Raw genomic sequence first — 25284 nt, forward strand, 5'->3', positions numbered from 1 at the left:
TGATTCATCTGCTCAGACAAGGTGTCTCTACTGCACAAGAAGACATTTAGATGGGTGATATTTTTATCCAGCAGCAAAGCCAAAAATAGGTCAATGTCATCCAAAATAACTCGAGAGCACCAGGATTCTGCTCTCAGGTGAGCCACTGCAGTTACTGAGCCACTTTCAGAAGAGCCCACATCTCTTTTTGTCCAAAGAGCTTCTTCTCCTACAACAAAAGTAGTACTGTCCCAAGCAGAGCTGAAGATCCTAAGGCAAACAAACTCCTCAACATTAACTAAACATCAACCTCTTCTGTCTCAACACTTTGGACAGGGCAGCAGGCATAAGTAGACAGCACTGTTGGGAGCTATGCAAAAGGGTAAGATCTCTTATTCTGATGTTTAGGACAAAAAAAGAATTGCCAAATCACATCCTATGAGATGTGAGGAAAAAAAAATTGGAGTCTTATAAAAACAAAGAAATAATGATAACTACTATCATCATCAGTTTCTCTAAAATGAATACACTTTTTTGTCTCCCAATATTTGAACTCTGTCAGCCTAACTCAGGGTAATAAATTGCTGTCCCATTTTTAGTTTTCTTTGAGACCACTAACTACACCTGTCCTGGTGAGATTGAGCTAAGAGAAAAAAGAAGCATAGTATAAGCTATGAACAGACAGGGTCTATAAAAAGACACCAAATATAAACCTATTAAGTAGCATGCAATTCAGTTACAATATATACAACCAACCAACATATTTCATTTTTATAGTCTCAGATGAAAAGACAGACAGATGAAGGAAGGGTAAAAACAGAGATGGCTTCATTATAAACTAGATGTGACAGAATGGAATTAGTGACCCACACCAAAAATCAGTCTCAATGTAGGAAACGTGGATGTGTCTGCGGACCTGTCTTTCCAAGAACTGGAGGAGCTGCTGCTGCTGCTCTATTATGAATGAGATGATGAAAGGTGCTCACTGGAGGTTGTGTCTCACCAGGCAGATCTTACATCGACTGCACGTGGACAGCCGAAATGAGCGTCCTAAGCTTTCTTACACAGCATACAATCTCAAAACAATAGGACAATACATGTTAGCACCACAATTTCTGAGCCAGCAGCATTTCAATAAATGTTTACTTGCCCTGGCCACAACTTCACCTGCCCTGAGGTTAAACTGAAAAATTTTAGCGACGTTTTCAAATTAAGTGTCTGAACCAGGGGTAGCCAACCCTGCTCTAGGAAGAGTACCTACCAGCAGACTACAGTTCCAAACTTGCTGTAATACACCTGCCTGTTAATCTCAAGTAATACTGAACACCTTGATTAGCGGGTTTAGGCATGTTTGATTAGGGTTGAAGCTAAACTATGCGGGGCGGCAGGAACAAGGAACAAGGTTAGCTACCCCTAATCTGAACAGATTTCTTTACAACAGAGGTAGCCAACACTGCTCATGGAGGTCTACCTTGCTGCAGACTTCTGTTACTTTCAAAAAAAAATGTTGAAAACCTTCACTTGCTAGTTCAGCTGTATTTGATAAGGGTTGGAGCTGAACTCTGAAGGATCCAGGAGCTACCTCTGCTTTACTAAGTCTCTTTTCCAAGCAATAACTCGGCACTCAAAATGAAAGAAAAAAAAAATTGTAAAAGGTGTTAAACAGACTTTTCTGTTTTTCTGGTGACCCCATGTTTGTTTAATCAGTCAGTTCTTTTGTTTGCTCAAACAGGCGTTGTCCAATTCAGCTCTTGTAGGGTCACCACCACCAGCCTAAATTAACCCTCTGGGGTCGGCTATCGCGCCAGCAAGACAAGCTCACTTTTTTCCTTATTATTATGCGGGTCTTAGTCTTCTCAGGTGAGAACCACCTAATTACACATGAGGGGGTTGGGCCGTTTACACCTCCACGCATATTGAATTTCCGAACAAAAAAATGTTTCACAACTTAAAACAATCTATGGTTTTATGTGAATTAGGCAGGGTGATTTTTTAGATCATTTTGAAGCAAAAACTCTAGGCGACAACATCCATTATCCAAAAGTCTTGTGGATACATTTAGTATGTTTCTTGGCCTTATTTCAGAAACTTAATTTTTTTTTTTTTTTCAATAACCATGCATAAACAATATTCTCTCAAAAATACAAACATGTACATACATGTTGCTCACATATTATGGTAGCCCTGTTTGTGCTAAATAGAGTGTAATTTCACCTGTGCCATTAATATGTTTACAAGCAACTGAAAAAAGCACAAATGTCAGGGCATGTCACAACATCTCAAGGACCCCAAAAACACCTTAGACCCCAGACCTAATCAAGGTCTTTAGGATTACTAAAACATGCAAGCAGGTGTGCCGGAGCCAAACACTGAATGACGTTGGCCCTCCAGGAGAAGGATTGGACATCCCTTTTCAAGAGAAACTCTAAGCTAATGCAAACAGAATGAATGGTAAAAATGCCGGTCTCAATTGAGTAAGTGATAGTTCAATGAACAGGTTCGAATCCTCACACAGCCCCTGAATCATCATGCCATTCTTACTTTCAAAAACTGACTAGATGGGCTGATGGCATTTTGCAGTTACCACCATAAACACAAGGACTGATTGACCTTCATTTACAGTAGGCCCCGTCTATGTCATTTTAATAGCTAGGGTAAAATAATTCCCCGTGCCGTATGGATCCAGAGCAAGGGACATTAATGATAATGCAGAAAGGTGTGGCTGAAGTGGATGAGATGTACTTATAGTACACCAACCCAGGTTCATCCTCGCACACCTGTGCATGTCTGAGACGTGAAGGGCAAACTGGAGCGACAGAGGTGAGACTCGCTAAGCGACCAGAAAGAAGCAGAGCGGAAGAGATTCACCTCCCCGTCTGAGCACAGATCGGCTTGCTCCACAAATCTGTTAACATGCGTGTCTGTCTGCAGCTTCAAGGCGAAGAGAGACGCATGCACATCAGACACTCTCTTATCACATTCCACCCACTAAAGAACTTCTTTTAGGCTCTATCTGCTAACTCCGGCACAGAGCCAACTCTCATCTCTCTTCCTCTGCTACTTTCCCTTCTATCTCATGGCCACCCCTCTCTTCATTCGTGCCTCCTCCTCCCCAGCATATGTCCTGGTTCCACAGCAAGGAGCAGCTTTGTGGCCACATGCTGTTCACGTGGGCTGTGCAAGGACCTTACCTGACTGAACTGTTTAATACTCTATCAGGAGATCTCCAGCACATTTTTGGGATACAGGGAAAGTTCACCCAAAAATCAACCTCACCCTGTAGGACTTTCTTTCAGAATGTTGATGCAGCTCTCTTCCATTCTAATAAAAGTCAATGGTGACCCGGTCACGCAGGGTGGAATTGGTGTAGCCTCACTGGGCCCCAAGCATAAGGGAACCACGATATCCAAACTAAAATTGTTATGGACAAGTGATTAACAAAAATACAATGAAAGTTTCTTACCTTGTACACCTGACCATATGTGCCATTGCCCACGAGTTCCACCAGCTCAAATATTCCTGCAGGGTCCTAAAGAGAGCAGAGTTTATGGTCAGCAAAAGTACAAGCACACAGGTGTCAATAATACTCTGATTGCATGATTGAGGTATTTGTGACATTTCTTTATTCATTATGATGTTATGACATTATGATTATGCCATGTAAACGAGTTGGTATGTGGTGTCAGCTCATGTTTTGTCAATGTATTAATTTGCCACCAAACGGTGAGAGTTCTTTTGATTGTTACGTTCTTAAAGAGATTTGATTTAATGATGTAAACCATTTCTTAGTTGGTTGTACCAGAGTCATGGTGAATGAATAGAGTTTTGGTAAAATACACATTTTAACTGTTGCCTAATGGAAAGCGGTAAATTCATCCATCGAGTTAAATCCTCTTCTATTGTTTTCAGCAGTGGATTGAAATTGAAGCTAAACAAGTCAGAGAGGTTCTGGGATGTGTTTATTCCAAAGTAAATTTTGAGCGGTATGTCTTGAATGCGTCGGCCATATGTTTTCATGTTTAGTGGCAAAATTGTTGATTTAGTCCAGTTTCTGGTGTAGTCTGATATAATCGAATATTCATTGATGAGTTTCATTATTTCTGTAAGAGATGTTTTAGAATTTGGACAAATAGAAGTATGTCGTCTGTGTATAATGAAATTGTGTTTGATAAAACAAGATTTTTTCATTCCGTCTTATTGCAGCAGCAATCGGTTCTATGAATTAGGCGAAAACTAATGGTGATAATCCTTGGCAATTCCCTCACTGAAGTTGGAATGGTGATGATATTATGCCATTCGTTATGACAGATGCTAGTGAATTTCTCTCTAAAGGCGCATAAATCACCTATCTGTATGGCTCCAGAGACATGGCACTTCTCATTTAGCACTGCTGGAAAAATATATTTTCCAGGTTTGGCCCTAGAAAAATCAGTAAAATTGATCGACATTCTTTGTGAATATTTTAAATGCTTAATAAAGGGGCAAAAATTCATTAACAACAATCTGAAAATACGTCAATATTTATGTTTTTGCGCTGCATTTAACATTCCTACAGTTCAAATTAACATTTTGGTATTCAACTTCACGTTTTAAAAATACTACTGTTCATTTTACGTTTTAAAAAGGAAAAACGAATGGACGCAAAAGTACACGGTTCAATGGGAAACATAGAACTAAATATCGGACTGATATCAGTAAATAGCCAAAGCTGCGGTATCGTATCGGAAGTGAAAAAGTGGTATTGGGACATCCCTACCATTAATAAAAGAAGGATTTTGTCTATCGGGAACATAACAACAGGAACACAAAGTAAATAAACTGTGGTTCAATGTTCACTAATAAACAACACACTGTTTCCAGCAGCAAGTTAACTGCCTCTCCGATCACACAAACACAAAAACCCCTGGCTGTTGCTGTGTACAATCTCTCATGAGCAGCACCCAACCAAGTGTGAGATTCAAATCCAACACTCCATCTAACACCTAAATAAAAAAAATAAATAAACACTAAATAAAAGAGTCAATACAGACAGAAAGGACAAGCCATTTAATTGTGCCATTCTTCACCCAACACCACATTTGTGACCCTAAACAAAGGCTTGCTCACAATCAATCTTTTTTAGAGATGACATTGCTGTAAGGATAATCAGTATTGTGCGTGTATGGATGTTTTCTGTTGTTACTGCTCCAGTGAAATCTACTGACAGACGGTGAGACTTCAAACTCAGACAAAAATCAACTGTCACATTAGTATACATGAGTGGTGTTCCACACAGTGTGACTCATTTTAAAGACTGCACATACCCTGGTCTTAATTGACCTCATCTGCAAGAGAAACATCCTTGCAGCCATCTTTAAAATTTTGTCTTAGAAATATACTGAGTTACTGCAAAACGTAAGTTCACTGGCATCACTGTTGAAGAGTAACTTTTGAATGCTAGTTTGTTTGTTTATTTATTTATAAAATAGTAAAAATTACCATTTAATATAATACAATAGACTAAACACTGCATCAAACATTGTCTGTTTGAGGATGTTGCAAGCCATTTCAAATGAACATTGTCAAGTTAAAGGAATAGTTCACTTCAAAATCATAATTTATATAGTAGGAAAAAATAAATATTATAGAAGTCAATGGGGTACATCAACTGTTTGGTTACCGATCTTCAAAATAATCTTAAATAAAATCTTTTGTGTTCAGCAGAAGAAATTCATACAGGTTTAAAGCAACCTGAGGGTGAGAAGATAAGTGCGTAGGAAACATTGCACAATACGTATAATTCTTGTGAATCGAAACGCAGCTTATAATTTCACACAAAAAGCTGATAGAGAGTACAGTACATGGTTTGGCAGTCTGGAGATCTCAGATGAGTAATATCTTGTCCTTATGCTGACTGGCAAAAATCTGCAGTGTAGTTCACACAAGCTGCAAACCATAAACAGACCACACAACGACACTTGTGAAACTAAATTGATCGGAAATGTGGCCTTTTTTGTTAGCCGAGGATGTGAGACCACTGGGAAACCAATGCCGCAACACGACCTATGAGAAGTGAGAAAAAGAGGGGTCAGCTATTGCTAAAATGCCCAATGATGCCTTTATCAGCAGGTTACCATTCTGCATCCACATCAATAGACGTGCTTTCTTAGATAATTCAGTCAACGTGTTGACCCCGTTCCTCTCTGCTGGCATTAATTCAACAGAATTATTCTTTTTTTTTTGGGTTTGTTTTTTTTTAGACCAGACAAAAATAGCTCATCTAAAGATGATTGATATTACCCAAAATTAGTAGATGGGATTTTTAAATTGCACTATTTATACAGAGTAATATTAGCCGTTAAGGGTAGTATCCCTCAGGGTAAAAACTGGATCGGTCTATTCTGAGCGGCTGCTGGTTGTTCCCATTACATCAGGGGGAAAAGAAATCCTTTTTATGGCCATTCCCAAACTTCATTTCATGCCAAGTTAGTCTAAACACATAGAGCTTAGCTTAAATTGCTTCAACAATCTTCATTGTCAGTGCTGAAAGATGTCTGTCTGTAAGAGCTTCTGCCATTTGTTGCAAAAGCTCTTAAGCAGATCACAATCCCAAATCGAACCATATCAAAGGCATGGGGGAACTCCGCAGTGATCACATGACACTGAACGCTGAGGATAAGTAGACTAAGCAGGGGGGAGCATTAACCCACTTCAAGCTCTTAGACCCACACATGACTTTCTCTTGATCTAGCCTAGATGCCAACTCGCCTTGACCAACCAAGAATTACTGTTTAAAAGTACGGCAATTCAGTGTAAACTAACTAAAATCAAATGTTTTAAATGCCAAAAGGGACACTTCACCTCTGGAAAAATGAGTGTGTATTTAAAATGGGTCACATATGTAGAAGAAATGTGAAATTATTTTTCAATTTTGAGCTTTGAGACTGACAGTAGAGATCCACTTGTCCGTCGCGACGCCTCGCCACATTTGTACTTTGATGGGCGTTCCTCAAGTTTACCGCTATGAGCGTGGTTTTGAGCCAGCGGCCAGTCTAGAACAGAGGACCTGTGAGAGACTTCCCCCCGTCTCCATATGCTCTACTTCTATTGGATAGTCGCGGCGCGTTCAACGGAATTTATTTGCATAAAGATGGGCATCGGCCAGCTTTTTGACGCGCAACATTTTTATAAATGAAGCGCCGCCTTCCCAGAATGCTTTACGGGGCGCGTCAAAGTCACGTGGCGTCACCCATAGGAATAAAGCAGAGCACGGCGCGACAGAAGTGCCGCACGGACAAGTGGATCCGCACCGTGAGAAAAGCCAGAAAATGTATTTTTGGCGTATGTGGATGAAACACAACAACTCCCATAATGCACTTACTTCGCTGCCATAGGAGGCCACACCTACCGATAACAGACTGCAGTAGTTAAACAAGTCTAGGTTACTAGTGAGTCTCCATGACCTGCCCAAAAATGTGTTTCAAGATCGCCGAAAATGTTCGGGATTTAGCTTTTGCGTTCTACAGTTGCCATTCATTATGTTTACTGTGGCGAGCAGGACGAGGCTAGGGTGGGAGAATGGCGCGAGGCTGGTGGCATGATTACCGATGAGCGACACCTGTGAGACACACCGAAGGAGCGAGAATTATCTTAGCAATGTTAAAACGCACATCAATCGCTCACTTGTTTAGCGTTCATGTAAACACTACATTCAGATTCACCAATCAGAATTAATTCAGTTAGATTGAAACAAAAGGTGTGCATGTGAACAATGAATGGCGAATGCAGAAAGCAAAAGCTGAATCCCGGACATCGACGGCCGGACATGTCCAGGAGAAAGAGGATGGTAACCCCTACTACTCAGCTTTCCCCACAGAACAAGAGCCTGCTAGATTAGTTTCCCAAAAAAGATGGCTGACACTATGTGTTCATTCTGTGAATGAGATGAGAAAACATGCGGAACTGCCCCTACTAATGACTGTACTCTTTAGCTTCTGGCCAAAACAAAAATCCTTCAATGATGTAAAATGACGATTTTTGCGTCATTGGAGGATTTTATCCAGACAAAAAAAAGAAAAACATAAATCTCGTCTCAGGAGGATATGAGGGTGGAAAGCATGGTAATTCGAAAATACTAGAGGTTTTCTAATAATACAAAGCTTAATGCTAAATCCTAAAGTATCCCTTTAATGGTTTAAATGTAAACACCATTTTAAATAAAAAAAAAGAGAATTGCTAAAGATTACATAAAAAAAACGAAATGGAGCAGTTATTTTTAATTGTAATATTTTACTGTTATGTACACTACATACACATAGATGAATGCTAAAGTAAACACCTCTGTCAGATTACTTTATTGTGGTTTATAGTTTCATTCTACAGCTGGTGTCTTGACTATTTTCCTTACTCAGCCTTCTCTTTACAGAGGTCTCATGGCTCTTTCCCCCTCTCCTTCACCTCAGTCATCTCATGCTGGGCCTGTGCTTTGTCTGACAAGACTGGCAGGACGGCCCTTTTCTCTGGTTGCATCAGCAGACATGTCAGTCACAGTGTCTATGGAAATGTGTTTCGCTCTTTATTTCTCCCTCCTGCTTCTCAGAGAGGAAGGATGCACATTCTACTTTCCAATCTTGGTTCATTAAAAAAAAAAAAAAAAGGGTCAGCATGCAAACTGTCAGTGAGAGTGTGATGGGCAGAGAGAAGTCAACAACCTTGCACATCCCTCAGGTTTCTGTTGTTCAAGCAAACATGTGCAGAATACCGTGTTATGGTTCCCACCGTCCAGCTGACTTGCCTGACAGACAACTAACATGGCAGCACTATGCTGAGTGGAAGGGAAAGACAGCCTGAAAGGCGATTATTTATAGAGGCTGGGGCACAACAGAAACTAATGTACACAGTTGATGCAACTCAAGGAAAACCACCAGCAACCGTTATAGTTAAATATTAGCCTATGCAAATGTACAGACTTTTTCCCTTCGTAACTGCCGCTTCTGCAACATTTACAACGTGAACAGCTACAATTTCAGCCAAAAATTAGAACTCATATGTTCCAAACGCTTTTATTCATTCAAATCCAATATGAGCGAATAGTAAAGTTCTATTCAATGAATCATTCTTTTCAGTTCACTGTTAAACATTTTCAAAGAATCACTTGGCTCACAAAATACTGAAAATAAATTGGACGAATCAAACTATTGTTTGGTTTAATGGCTTACTGGAAAGGAAGATTTTCAATAAATAATTTCGGTCAGTCAGATTTGGAATAGAGTCCATGAGTCGTGGACCACTTTAGATATTTATTTGTTTAAGCTTGAGTGCTTCAGTTCTTAGTGCACAGAAAGGATTGACCACTGACCAGCAAGTCAGAAAATCTTCAGAAAATCTTTTTTTTTTATTCCAGGGTGACCATATGAGGGTGACCGTAAATGATGACAGTATTCACTGTTATGTGAACTATCGCTTTAAAGCATCATGCATCAAGGTTTATATGGACGAGGATTTTAAACATTCAGAGCAGGTGTTTGGAGTGTCCACAATCTCTCTCTTTTCCTCTTCATTTTCTGGATGATCAGTCTGCTTGACTCTGGCTCTGGATTACAATAGACGTTGTTTGCTCCAAGCATTTCATAATGCCTGAATTCCTCTGCCACACACAAATCTATATTTGATATGCCAAGGGAAAGAGCTGAGGCCCAGGCACATGCGAGCACAAACACTTTTATTCATGCAGATTATATATAGTTCGTATTTTGCTACACCACAGCAGATATAGTTGACGAGTGACAAAATAAGCAAAAATACAGAGAGGGGATGTGTACAAACAAACATCCCCAGACAACCCATTTTTTCTTAATGTATTTTTGGATAATACAGTAGATTTAATACTTTAATATAAATGAGCTGCTACTTGCCATTAAACAATTCCCTTTTACATAGAATTTGGAAAGGGTTAGTCCACCCAAAAAATGAAAATTATCATTTAAAAAAAAAAAAAAAAATCACCTTCATGTTGTTCCAAACCCATAGGCTTTAGTTAATCTTCAAAACACAAATAAAAATATTTTTTACATGTATATTTTCTACACCCCTAAAATTTTACGGTTAAAAAAATATTGTAAATGTGATGTGGTCCGTGTGTTGATCAATGTTTATATGACTAAAACCCTAAATGAAATCTGTTTGTCATAAAAAAAGCAATTATATCTCTTCGAAAGACTTGGATTAAACCACTTGATTCAGATTAAGAGTCAGAATTTGTGGAATTGACGTTCAATCTCTCAGTCTCAGTTTGAAAAAAAAATTATAATAAAAATTAAAAAAAAAAAATCATACTTTGTGTTGGATTCTCATAAGGTTGAGTAGATGTCAGAATTTTCACTTTGGAGTGGTAAATCCTTTAACAACTTCAAAACTTGCTGTTGACGGTTTGTCATTGTGACAGATTCTGAATTTCCGAGTTGACAGACATGTCAAAAACAAAGCAATTAAATATTACGAGATTGTGTATGCACACAAATATTCAAGTCATTCAGGATTCCCGTAAAGAGCATCTATACAATCTGCCACAGGCCTCTCAACTCGTGTCAATTCTTGTTACTATTTGATGCACCATAAAATAATGCCGTCTATGGATGAAGGATCAAGCAATGTTTCAGCGTTCACAGGCCAATGGGTCATGTAGCAGGCCAATGAGTCACATAGAAGGCAAATGAAGATGGTTCTGACATCAATACACGGCACCGAGAGAGCGAAGTCCCCTGAACCGCTGATCAATACCACAGTGCATGCCATGAACCTTTGGCTCTGAAATCCCATCTCGATCGCCAAAGCTTGCTCCAATCAAGGTAGGCAGGCATCCATTTGTGCTAACATCCTATACTGCCAATCCCAATTAACTCAAGCACAAGTCTGAAGTGCTGCCTCAAGACAGTGTGCCAGATCAACACTTACATTAGTGAACTTTCTAAATTAATAAATTATCTAAATAAAACACTACACAAAAATTTGCTAGTTTGCTGATTACAGCATATTAAGAGACAGACACTCTTATTTAAAACTGACTCATAAGAGGTTACACTTCACAGTGGCGTCTCAGTTGTTTCAGAGACATGTAAGGAATTGTGTAATGAGAGACAATTAATAGAACAATTGATATAAATTGAATTGAACAATTGAATAAAAAAAACAATTAATAGAAATCATAATGACCTGTCCTTGAAACTTAGCAGTATCTGCAATGCAGGAAATAAATGTAGAGGAGGACTTAAAGGGGTCATGAACTGAGAGATCAAATTTTCCTTGATCTTTTGACATGTAGGAGGTCATCATTGTAGTACATAAACATCCTGCAAGTTTCAGGACTCAATTTCCTCAGTCCAAAAACAGCTTATTGAAACCCCGAAAACAACTCATTTCGAATGGTCACATTATGATGTAATAGCGTGATGAGAGACCGCCTCTGCAGAATCAGGTCAACGCCTATTTCTACATCACTGCATCTTTGACCCTGCCCACTGGTGCGTTACTGAGATGAGAAGGAAAGAAGAGTGATACAGCATCACTGGACTAAAAATATCATTACCTTCCAAAGGATCTAATTACCTAATGCTAGATCTACATGAATGTCTTTTATTTGTTTGATCAGCACATTTATTCTTTGGTAAATCAGTCGTAATTTCTTGAGACTTTACTGTAAGATATGTACATCGTTAAATGAATAAAGATGGATCCGGTGTATAAATCTGCGTGTAACTATCATCATTTTGAATTCAGATGTAGTTACTTGGGTTTATCATTCACAATATAATTTTTTGATTTTGTTTATACTTCAGCGTTATGGTTCTGACTTGAATACGGACATCATAACAAATACCCGACATCAAGGTGCAAATTTACCAGACGCACCTAAATGCAGCATCTGTCCTGAAATCTCAGAAAACCAATAAGAACCGCATGGTGCATACTGACCTGCCAATCAACTACTGACCCGAAGCTTTAACTTTTTTTCGTTATTTTAAACTGAAGAAATAGTCATCGGCTCAGAGACACGATAGCTGTGTCTGATTTGAGAATAAGCTGATCCTTTTCAGTTAACCTGTGAAATCGGTTCCCAGATCACACTTAACGATTCATTTGTGAATTAGACCATCGGTTTTCCAAAAAACAACTTGCTGATTCAAATGATCTGGCCAGATCGGGTCTCCAGTCAACAAAGCAAGTCTGACTCAAAATGAGCCCAGAAAGGGAGATCCTTGGAGCTTGCATGCACACGCGACTGATGGCACAAAAACTACCAATAAGTTACTAATGCCAAATTTAGGATTTTTATTGTAATTGAAAATCTGAAGTAAATCTGCTGTAAAAGGGCGAGCTGTTTAAGCATGAAATCCTTGAATGTAACATCCATATTTGTGTATTACCTGTCTGAACGGGATACCTGTAGGTTTTATGTAAAAACTAAACATTAAAATAAAGAAAACTAGAAATTAATGCCTATGCATCTTCCATGCCACGGTAGTTTAAAATGTATCAAACTAGTACGTTTGCAACTTCGCATAATGTTCTTCTTCGAATGTTAACACATTTTACCGTTTGACGTCTTTTTATACAACACACATTTATTAGGGTTGTTATGAGTGTATGACAAGTTTTGGTAATAAAATAAAACTTGTCTGAATAATCTTCCTTATTGGCTAGTACTGGCTAGTGGCTACTTGAATGCATAATCAGATGATGCTTAAATAGGTTACAGCTCAGTGTCTGTGTGTCTAGTACATTATATCCCACATCAATAAATCAATATGCACTTTACACCAGTAGCTAGCTACCTTAGTTTACATGAACCAATAATGAAATTAAAGTAAAAGTTGTATTTTTTTAACATTGGTATATTTTTAAAACAATAATATCTTAGTAAATACCTTAAATAATATTGACAAACTATATATCATTTGAAAGCTTACAATCTCTAGTTTCCATATTTGGTGACTGATTTTCAAAATATATTACAGAGGAGCCATAATTTATCAATATAAAACAAGAATATTTTCATACTCATAAGGCGTGTTCAGACCTTTATTTTAAAATAGCAGTAAACATGAAAAATCATGAAAAAATGGTAGATACCTCAGTTTGTTTTCATGCCAAAAGTTCAAAAGTTAGAATCCATTCAATTATTTTGGAAAAAAAAGGTCTGAAAAGTTTGAAATATCAAGAAAAAAATAATAAATTCACCATTTGTGACGTGGCAGCTAGCTATGACTTACATGCGTGTTCTTTGTATGTGTTTCTTAGAGGTTAATTTCATATCAAAATCTGCCAAACTTCCCATGCTACTCCTGAATAGGATCTCTACTTCAGAAATTGTATGAAAATTGTGAAAATAATGGTTCATATCACTCAAAACACGAATGGAAATGCAGGCGCCCTTATATGGGCAGTAATGGAGTCTGATTGTGCCCTAGTGAAAAAGTTTGGTACTGCGCTCAAACAAAATCTTACTGGATTTTTCTCTTACTAATATTTTTAATTGAATGGGAACCGGAACCGGAATCGTTTGGCGGAACCGGAATCGGAACCGGAACCGGAAAATTTCTCACGATTCCCAACCCTACCGGAGACACGGCTATAATGTTAGGAGATAAACACAGACACATATGCGTATCTCTATTGATTCATTCATGTTTATTTATCGATGGTAATATCACAAGCAAGCAAATAAATGGATTTTTCCTTGCCAGAAATCAACATCTGAAGAGGACTCAAAGAATTCATTAAGACGGGCAGACATGAGTGCAAATATTTGTATTTCAAAAGCAATAATTGTTTTTCTATAAGTATAATAAAAGGAAACGTGCCTTCAAAAAAAAACAATCAATATCATACTAATGTGTTGTAAAAAGAAAATAAAAAGGACATGAGAAAATATTAATATCACAAAGATGTGAATGTTTGTAAAATGAAGAAACACAAAAATGTTGTGTAAAGACAAAGACAAAGGACAGCTCATGAAGAACCAATCATGTCAAGACCAATTAACAGTCAACAAGTTATGAGTAATTCAATATGTCTGATATCAACATGCAGTGGCACACATCTTAAGAAGCATGTCCTATACAGTTAATAGGAGCAAGACTAAAACAAAAAACAAAAATTAGTATTCTGACTAAAATGGCACATTTGCACAAATTAAAACACAATGTTTTCGCAACAACTGAATGATGCAGTATGTGACATGCAGTCATGCACAGGAACTCAGTCAGTCACAGTGGACACAACTGAGACTCGTGTGACAACCAGATGTAAACAGACTCTCTTGCAATCATATGAGATTAATCTTAAGTCAAGGTGGCCAGATGCAAACAGATGTGCCAGTCTATAAAACATACCATACATCTATCTAATTGAAACTAAATGAAATTGTACATTTGCTCTTGGGTAAAGACAGGAAATGGGTCAGCGGACGTCTGCTGGGGGGCAGAGTGGCGGAGAGATGGAAGATGGGAGGGGAGATTCAGAACAGCTAACACCGCAGGGCACAGGCTAACTGTACACACAAAACCCCAAAACCCACAAGCACTTTTAACTACAGCACTAGCATCCCAGGCAAGGGGTGAGATGGGTCTCCGCACCCCTCAGTTTAAGCGTCTTGATGTGGTTTTGCGACAACCGGCAGTTCAGTCTATCATCAGAAACTACACATTTTATTTTCATGGTGTGCCAGTGCCACGCATTTAAAAAATAATGTTATACGAGAAATCCTCAGGCTGAATGGCATGGAATGCAGCTGGAGCGCCAGGGTGTGACAGCAAGTGACTAACAACAGAGGTACTCAAACCGCACACACCCAGGGTGGACACCAGACCCCTCTTCTGTCACTGCTGCTCTTTGAGGAACACAAGTATGATATCGACATCGCTCCTACATTTTTGTACATGAAGAGCAGTGTACGGAAGTCAGTTGAGGACGAAGCAGACGGTGCACCACCTGGCCCTCACAGTGTTGAGCCCAGCACTACTCCTTCAACCCACAGAGCCGCTGAATGAAGGGAATGCACAGACACTAACTGAGAGGATGTGTGAATGAAAGCAGGATCTTAAGGCCTAACTCCAAGCCATTAATTAAAAAAAAAATCCCAGTAAGCCTCGCAGATCCATTCAAGCAGTTTCATCATAAATGGGTCTGTGACATTTAAGAGTGTCCACTGTAAAGAACATGAAAAAAATATATTTAAATAGGCTAGGTACTGGTTATATATATAAAAACCAATTTAACAGATACAAGTTCATTGAAATGTATTTTGTGTGTTATGTTAGTTTAATATGGGATTGAATTTCAAGTGAACACCACCCTTCAAAAATGTGGGGTTGGTAGGATTTTACGTATTTAAAAGAATTAGATCAACAATACAATAAAAACAGTAACCGAGTCATATTCTATTAAAATTTATAATAACTGTTTTCTATTTTAATAGGGAAGTAACACGGGGTTAAATGTAACAAGGACCTTTTACATAGTTTGTCAGGATCAAGCCGGTTGTGTTTCTGCTCTTTTTCTATCGCTAGAAATTGTGTAAAGTTTTGATAATATTTCACGAAGATACTGGACGGAGTGTTTTGACACCATGCAAGTAAATTTTTTCATCTTAGTTTTTTTTTAGGTTTCTGAGTTGGGCGTGTACGTCTCCAAATCTAACTTTATATTGCCTTAATCACCGTCTTGTTTGCTAAAAAAATAGCACCGTTCTGAAACATGCAGCAACTCCTAACAACTGTTAGCTAGGCTTAAAATATGTTTTACACAGTGGGGTTAGTCATAGCACAGTGTTACAACTAAGCCACCAAGCGTACAATGATAATCAAATGAAAAGAGAGAATACACCTTTTAAGGTTTGAGTATTTATTTTATATATTTAACTTTGTCGGACTTTCACAAATGATGTTGGAATTTAAAATAGTACATTTTATATAATAAATATAATATAATATATTATATTTATAATAGTAAATATAATATAATATTTTAGTAAATATAAAATAGTAAATAAATTTAGTTTACTATGCATTGCTCACTTGATAATTAAAATATGGCCTGTTTTAATGCAATAAACCCAATGCAAATTTTTTTTGAATATGCTCATTTGTAATATAACTGTTATTATTAAAATAATAATTTTACATGCTAAACACAAATTACAATATTTGATTATTTTATTTTTGTATTTATTGCAAAACTGTGCAGCCCTTTTCTATGTCTCTATCCATGATATTGATCCATAATAGAAGGATGATTGGATGAGGGATGGATGTATGGATATCCATCTATACAGATGCACAAACAATAAACTGTACACATAAAATAGTACTGAATTATGTGTGTTACACACAAGTGTAACATTTGCACTTCTGTCACTTTCAGAGCAACACTATGAAAATGTTTGGTCCTAGAAAAAAAAAAGTTCATTTGTAGCAGAGATGTGCATGTTGCCCGTGTAAAAGAAAAAAAAAATGATGTTGAATCTAACTTAATTTTTTAATAATTGAGCCAATACCAAAATGTGTTAAGCCCCGCTTTCCCCTACATTTTTTTTATTTAACTTACTCCTGTGATGGCATGGCAAAACTGAATTTTAAGCATCATTATATTCAGTGTCACACTTTTTTTCACCAAAAATGCATGTTGGTCACATAACACCACATGACTTTTTTTTTAATTTATGAAAATGTTAACTTCTCTTGATTATCACATATTTTTTATTCTAACTCTTTAACAGATAAACATCATGTAATTTACCCATTTCCTATTTAAAAGAACTTAACCTTGAGTCTTGATACGCCTGAATGAACAGAACGCCTTTCTAAACCCACAGGCCTGTCAAACCCATGATAAAATAAGCCACGTCTGCATCGAGAAAAACACTGCCTCATTAATTTGGGTGAACGAAGGTTATTCTGGTGACCTGCATCAAAACCATAAAGTACACGACCCCTTCGACAAACTAAGGTCCTCGCTACTTGTGTTTGGAGCTAAAAATGGCCTAACAACAAACAGAAAGGGCACGGATCTCATTTCAAGGTTTGTGGTCAGAGCACAGAAGCTCATTTTCAGATGTCGTCCCTCAGGACTAGGTGAGGCGGACCAGGTGATGCCAAACATCACTCCCATGTATGTGGGACACAGAACCCCTCTTCTGTGCTGTGTTTATGAATGGCCCATCTGAGCATGTGCTGCACTGAAATGTTTCCCCACTACTGCACGTCAGCGCTCTGCTTCTGGGTGACCTATTTCCCTTCTGGCTCAAACACAACATGCGAAAGCACACTCAACGGACTATTTAAATGAACAGGAAGATAAAAGCAAAGGATTGGTTTCCAGATGCAAGTCTGATATTTTATAAACAAACATTTAATGATGGTTCAATCTGGACAGACATAATTAAGGTTGCAACAGAAACTGAATGTCTGTTTCGTCTAAACTAAAAGCATCAGGCGTGTTTACAAAAACATCTGCATTTCCTCTGCCAATGGAAAGTGACAGTCAGGAAGTGATGTGAGCAGCCTGTAAAACTCAATTCTTCCATAGGATGGTGTGAAAAACGAGGAGCTACAGATCACCTTGCATCATTGAAGGGCAGAGTGCAGGGCTAGTATAAAACAGAGATTAACACTTAATCCCATTCAAAATGTGAGCGACATCTGGGGTGCCATGTGATTTGTGGTGTCAATGCATGGATGTGCAAATAGATCCATGTGTGAGAAGAAGGCAGTGAAAGTGCAGTTAATGCCCCAGACACAATGGATGTCCAAATCATAAGCACTCAAAGGGCTATCTGCAGTAATCTTTCCATACCACGCACTAATTAGCCTCACGAGCAGAGAAAGGAAAGCACTTCACGGGCATCCCTTTAGCTCATTAGATCCTACAGCACACAGGGTAATTAGTTTATGACTGCTGTGAAACTGTGCCTCACCATATGGGCATCCTTAAACTGCCCAACCAATTATATCTTGTCCAATTTACTCATCAGATACATTCGTCATGATACCTATACAGTACATATTTTCACACTTAGGGGTCGTTTACACTACACCGTTTTCAACATGACACGTTTTGGGAACGGTTATAGTTTTATCAATGGTGTCGTCTGTACGCTAAAAAAAAAGTGCATAGGAAGAAATTTTCTGATTTTAGTACACCCTTAATTGTATGAATTTAGCAGACGTCTATAAACAGAATGACAGTGCATTTACCATTAACCAAAACCCATGATCTAAAGATGTGTTGGTGGCATGTTGAACCAGTTGAGCTACACGACAACGCTCGCTCACACTAATTAGACAGACTGACACAGTTTTTATAATCCGAGGAGAGACACATAAAACCGGAGCCTTGTTGAGAAGCAACCCAGTTTATCCACTCAGAAGTCACAGGAAAACATGCTGGGAGTAATTTGGTGGCATTATGAAGGATTTGAGCATTTATCAACCCATGCATATGGCACACAGTTTCCCAGCTGGACACAGATAGATGCTACAACAGCACACAGCAAGTTCAATTTTGTTTTCATTGAATGAACAGTGGAATAAAAGAACAGATGAGTAAATTATGTGCTACTGGTAGAGATCGTACTTCTATTACTAAATTGTACTATCATTAAATACAAATACAATTGCTGTGATGAATCTGTCTTCAATTTCTAAACCAGAATAAAATCACTTTTTTGAGGAGTAAATTAAAAGGTGTCTTTGTGGTGTAGCAGTCCAAAAAAAACTGTAGCATTGAATTCATTTTGTTTAAAAATATGACTCATATTTGAAAATGTTTCAAAGTCAGTGTGCCATAACCATAACCAACATGCAGGAAGCCATTTTGTTGTCATGTGACAAGTATATTTTGACCTTTTTATGAGAACGCATGTTTTATTCATGGCTTATTAAAAAAAATCTACAAAACTTGATGTGAATAACTCGAATTTATATTGGTTAAACAAAATTGTGTTTAAAAACTTTTTGGAAAATGATCACTAGCTTTAGTCATACTGTGATGTATTCAATGTGCAGAGAAAATAACTAACGTTACTGGTAATTCCAATAAATGTTCGCTTCAAAAATGTAGGCTAATAAATCAACAAAGCCACAAGCATTGCATTTTATTTATAACTAAGCGTTTTGAAGAGAAAAGAAAATCACTTCTCCTCACGGATATTCTTATTAATCATTTATTCATAAAAGTCCTGATAAAACAAATCAGAGAACCAGGCATGCGAATAGGCTACAATATGTAACGTTACACAAACAATGCCAAATAAATGCCTGCAGATATAGGCTTCATTAGACTGCGATATCATGATCGTAGGGATGTTATATCAACCGGATCAGTTTTATCAACCGAATCAGTTTGTTATCATTTTCTTCAATAATCTGTAATAAGTTTTACAAAACAGTTATTTGGTCTGATAAATCCAGCCATCGGTCACATAATGACTCCTTTACGACTGAACAAGAAACGAAAAAATTAACACGTTAAGCCGTTATTTTTCATTTTACTACATTTCTACTATTGTAGTGATTGTTGCACCTGCCATTACGGCGCAACTGCAACACCAAAACACATGAATGAGCATCTTCAATGAAGGACACAACTTACCCTTAAAGCAGAGAGGTCTATTTCATCCAGACTCCGAGCCGGAGAATCGCTCGCCATGTTAAAGACGAAAGAAAACCGGAATTACACGGAGAAACAAAGAAATGTTGTTGAATAGATCTCAGACAGCCGTCCGCTGATCTCCTTACGGCAGCGCGTGCAAATCTCTTCTCGTTGATCGCTCGTGCTTTTCCACAATCCGTTTTTCAACAGTGGATTCCACCGACGCTTTAGCTAGACTTCAGTTAGATTTTACCCTAGCAAACAGAAACATCGCGTGCTCTGAGGACAACATGTTTTTCAGGAGCTACACATCTTTCAGACACTGTCGCCGAAATCTCAATGCTGCTTGTCTAAAGTAGCATCAATCAGATGTGTGGGAGTGGTTAAGAGAAGGGGCGGGGTCAGTGTCACTAGCACCGCCCATGCATTGGTCCCACTATAAAGTTCACACTGCTGCAAAGAACCCTCAAACATTCCTTTCAAATGTCACTTCTATGGAACCCCATCATTTCATTAGGCTATAACTAATTTAATGTGCCCGTTATTCTTATTAAATAGTCACTTTAGAGTCCACTACTTAAATTATTAAAATATTAAATTCAGTGAAGCTGTTATCTTGAGCGTGTGAGGTTTTAAAGTGCACTGAAAGACAATATTTTACTCCGTAAATAAAACATAAACATTTATGATCGTGTTGTATTTGCTTCATTGCTTTAAAAGTGACTTTTTGGCAACAATTTATTGGCTAGCAGCATTAAAGCACTTTTAAAAGAATAAACTGGGTTAAATCCTATGCCTACATACACATGAATCAATACTTTCTCAGGAACACACTAGCACATAGCTCTTTATTCTATGTTACTCTGCCCTTTAGGCAGTTAGTAATATTTTTTGTGGTTCTTTGGAACTCTTTAAATAATTGAAAAGCATGTTTACCTGACAGATTTGGCGGAGTGCCAAAATCTGTCATTGCTAGGAACATCCAGTTAATCACAACGACAGTTTCCAAGTCATAAGGTATGAATGAGACATAATGCAGACGTAGCGATGATAACATACAAAATAAGTCATCTCTGCTTTTGATGTTTGGAAGTGTGGTGTTGCCCAACTCTTGATTTTCCAGCATAACCATGTAAAAAGAAGTCTTTAAACTAATTCCATTAAACCTCCCCATACAGTATATGTGTCTGGTTCTAAGTTTTATAAATTATACAATATAAGCTTTTCTCATATATTGTAAAATATTGTATTTAATAAATAATATTAGCCTAGTAAAACATTACACTCATAATAATACAGGTCGATTTCTCTCATTTTAATCTAATTTTGTTTCTATTTAAAGGAATACTTAAACAGCTCATCCCATTAACCTCATTTTCATCTAAAATTCTGCAGTCTGACACAGCCACCCTGTAATCCAGCCTAAAGTTTGTGTTTCTTTGGAAACTTGATCTAGCATTTAATCCCTTTCTCGGGAACTCAAATTTCTCCCTCAACAGTGCACATGTTTTCCATCCTGTAGTTACTTTCCTCTTTTATTGTAGTGGGGTAAAATGCCTATCAAGTGACAAATCACATTTATTTTGGGGCTGAAATTACAGTAAAGCTCCGTCATTCAGATAAATCAGTTTCTACTGACGAATAATGTGTTTAGACTTGTTGCTACATCATGACTGGCTTTAAGAGATGTTGCTGAACACCACTAATAAACTGATAAAAACAAATGATTTTATCAATGATTGGCAGTTATTATTGGTGTTCTCGGGGTCTTTGGTGATTAAACGCAACGTTTGTGAGTTAACATATCTTGTATTACTTGAGAAGATCACATAAAATACCGAGCTCTCTGCTCCACTCCATTGTTTGAAGAGTCAGATCCTGAATTTAGCTCCTCTGATAAATCTGTATAAAAATTCCATGGATTCCTTTTATTATTACCTATTTAAAACAGCTGCTCGGCAACAACTGGACACAAGTGTAACCACGTTACTTTGCATGTAAGGCTCTTCAAGTGGGTGTTTCAAGGTTAAAGGTCACTGTCGCTTTAAATGTCAGTAGTGCTAGCCCAACCCGATCTCACGACCAAGTCGTACGAATTCGACGAATGATTAAAAAGTGGCTAATTCGTAACAATTCATACGACCTCACACGTACGAATTAATACGATTTTGCTAAATCCTGACCCCGCCCCTAAACCTAACCATCACGTGGGTTTAGACAAATCATAGGAATTAGTACGAGTGAGGTCGTACGAATTAGTACGAATTAGAACACTTTTTAATCATGCGTCACATTCGTACGAATTGGTCGTGAGATAGTGTTGGCTAGCCAGATGAGAGTCCCTCACTGTGTTTTGATTATTTTTCAAATCATTTATATTTTTTGAGTCCCCCCTTTTTGTATTTATCAGTTTAAAGTTAAACAGGTGGAATTCAGAGCACCAAATGACATATTTAGCCATTTGTAATTCACAAAGAGTAATACTACTGTTCACTTATTTGCAGGTCCACCATGCTTGGGCCAAATAGCCTATAGAAACAACTATTCTCCAGACCGTCGCCCCCTAATGGCTGCATGCTGTGGGTGACATAAAAGGGCAGATTTTAATTAAGTCAAACTCTCTTTGCTATGTTAACCCTAATGACTTTGAGTCATGTAAATTGCCTTCCTGGGTAATGTGTTTTATCTAAAAACATTTATCTGAAGAAAATACAAAATATATAATTTTTTATAATATTTTAGGGGGTAATTCACTATTCCTATTCTAGAAATTAACTTACCATGTTTACCTCAGCAGACCGGTTTGTCTTTTGCAATTTTGCTGTAATATTCAAAGGCTGTTACAGAATAAAAAATAAATTAGGAATTTGCTAAATAGGAGTCGAGTGTGAATAAAAAAGAGCATTTGGTCAGTCAACGGACAACAAAAAAGCCTTTCAGCTATACTACGTGACGGAGTGAAAGAGCTTTGTACGACCAAATGTGCATAATCCTTTAGCCAGCAATACATTAAAAAAAAAACATACAATGTGTGCACTGATGACACAGAAGCGTGATTTGTTCTGGTCTGAGAAGAAAGGGATTCCACATAAGAGTCTGAATCACGAGTCTTTTCAACGCATCAGCTCAATTCAAAGCTTGATTCAGTGCAGTGTTGCCATGTCCACTTATTATACAACAAGTGACTTTGGCCTTGCTTTGTTCATGAAGTCGCAGGTTGCTACTTTTTGGGCTCATTTACATTGTACAGTCATGCATTTGTGCACAACAAAGTACATGGCAGCAGTTGTCAAACATTCACTTGTTCAAGCAAACTACATAATAAAATAGCAGAGACATATTTGCCACTTCCCTTCTTTTTGTGTGGAGCCATTACAACTAGGGATGCACCGATATGAACATTTTGGCCGATACCGATAACCGATAATTCTTTATACTTGAAAGCCGATAACCGATATATTGGCAGATAAATCTAAATCCAATTTTTTTAATTTTTGAGAGTATGATTACAAAAACAAAAGTCTCACTATTAAAATCCATATCCCAATCACATATGACTATATGACAGACTTGTACTGCACTAAGTATTTTCATTTTTTTATTTTTTTTTCAAATCATATTTCAAGCAATTCCAAACCATCATGTTGAACAGTGCATCTGAAGTGTCTCAGCTAAAGGAAATAATACATTAATTATCAACTTTAATATATCGGCCTAATTTTCTTATCAGGCCGATAACGATAACACTAAAAATGAACATATATCGGCCGATACCGATATGGCGGCCGATATATCGTGCATCACTAATTACAACCACTAAGAGTTACACCAATTTCTAGCTGCAATGGCACACTGCAGTCAGCAGCATTAGTATGCAGCACTTAGCTCTTGGCAGTGGGCCCCCAGGGACACATCTATAGGTGATATCTACCATAGGCAGCATGTACAGCCCTGGAATCTGCTAAAGTCTTGATCTGTCCTTTCAGACTGTACACTAATGGCAGTGAAAAATGCAGCTGGTTTAGACTCGACTCTGAGGATCGATACCTGTCCATGAAGAATCTGTTCAGATGAGATAGGTAGTTGCTATAAAAACTTACATTAGCAGTTCTGTGGGGAGAGTGTATCTCTGCTTGTGGATAATGGCTGTACTCCAAACAATGTCAAGTATTTACAGTAGGCCTACACTGAGAGTTACAAACGCACATCACAGAAGAACAGAGCAAGACGAGCATTTGAGCTTATGAACTTAAACTTTGTTATTTATTTTTGAAATGGCCGATCGTTCCGCTAGATATTTTGGTCATCAAAATATAGTAGAGTCCATCAACACCCCCAAAACTTGCACAATCTGGCTATAGCGGTAGACACTTCTGTTTTATAGACTACTGTATGCTGTTTAACGTTGACGATTGTGTTATTTTACATATGCTATTGCCTTTTTCTGCTTTTTTGCCTGTGTATTGATCCAAAGATTCAGTATTCTTTCAAAAGATATCGTAGCCCCCCAAAAGGATAAAATATCGAAAAGATATCGTACCGTGACTAAACAATATTGACAAATACAAAATGTCATCAATAGTTTATTACATCATATTTTTGTTGACTTCTTGACAGTCACATCAGTTAAAACACTGTAATTATATGTTACAAGTTGTTTTTGTTCTTTTGTTGAGCACCCTTGAGTGCCAAGTTATTTAGGTCTGAGTGGCACATTCCACATGTCTCATGTGAGGAGCACAAGCAGCATCACATCAGGCAGATAATCAGGAAAGACGTGTTTAAGGGTGCGCCTCAATCAGCACCCTATAGCTCCCAAGTGCATGAATGCATCGATGCCCCCCTGGTTTTCAAGGTGCATTGTGGGACTTTTTTAGGAAGCAAACTTTTCAGTGTGATTCTTCAATTGAGACAGTCCTTAAAATGGCCGATTCCCTGATGAGTGTCCTGACTACTGACTAGGGAGCTGACTGAGAGAACCCCAAAGCCCATGATGATATCTTCAAATTAACAAATACTTCCTGATCAACTGCTTAGTATTAAGTCAGGTGGGAATCCACCTGTGCAGGTTGTGAAAGGGATCATTATCTACACTGTGGTACAACATTCTGCCCTCTGGTTGCAACTGTGAAATGTAATTAAGCATTGCAATGTTCTAGTGAATTGCAGTGAATAACTAAGATAGAACTAAGGGAAGACGCTGCAAATTGTGTGAAGCTATAAATTGAGTCTCTGAGACCAACAAATATAGATGCAAATTATGTACACAAAGAGTTGTTGGATTTAATTGATAGGATTTAAAGATTTTGTCATTTGTCTCTGTCAGGCCAAGATAATTAGCGTTTAATTTCAGAAAATGTGAGAAAAACCTGCTGAATTTGTTTAGCTGAGAGGAAAGATTGACTCAAACCTGAGAGAAGCCCTAGCTATAGCATGTTAGTTCAATTTAAATTACATTTGATTTGTTTTTAAACAGTTATTCTAGTAATGATGCTTTACAAAAATCAAATCTGACTATCTACCAAAAAACAAAACAAAACAAAAAAAAACACCTGGGTCTGTGTAGCATTTGAAAGGAAAAAGATCTAAGAGCGAACCACCAGCAGTCTGTTAAAGGAGTAGTTCACTTTAATAATTTATTCACCCCCATGTCATCCAAGATTTCCATGTCTTTCATTC

General features: G+C 37.7%; 1 protein-coding gene across 6 annotated transcripts in view; it reads right to left on the reverse strand.

Annotated features, from left to right (window-relative positions):
• Positions 1–19966, reverse strand: part of tnika (TRAF2 and NCK interacting kinase a) — an 86827-nt gene extending 66861 nt beyond the window's left edge. For all 6 annotated transcript variants that reach the window (XM_039675684.2, XM_039675681.2, XM_039675683.2 and 3 more), the window contains exons 1-2: positions 19606–19966; positions 3443–3508 (exon numbers count right to left, since the gene is read on the reverse strand). In XM_039675684.2, the coding sequence (XP_039531618.2) occupies positions 3443–3508; positions 19606–19662 (123 nt within the window). In that variant the 5' untranslated portion in view covers positions 19663–19966. The remainder of the gene's footprint in view (positions 1–3442; positions 3509–19605) is intronic.
• Between the last annotated feature and the right edge of the window lie 5318 nt (positions 19967–25284).

This window comes from Pimephales promelas, chromosome 5, assembly GCF_988280905.1.
Source record: "Pimephales promelas chromosome 5, fPimPro1.hap1.1, whole genome shotgun sequence".
Classification (NCBI taxonomy): Eukaryota; Metazoa; Chordata; class Actinopteri; order Cypriniformes; family Leuciscidae; genus Pimephales; species Pimephales promelas.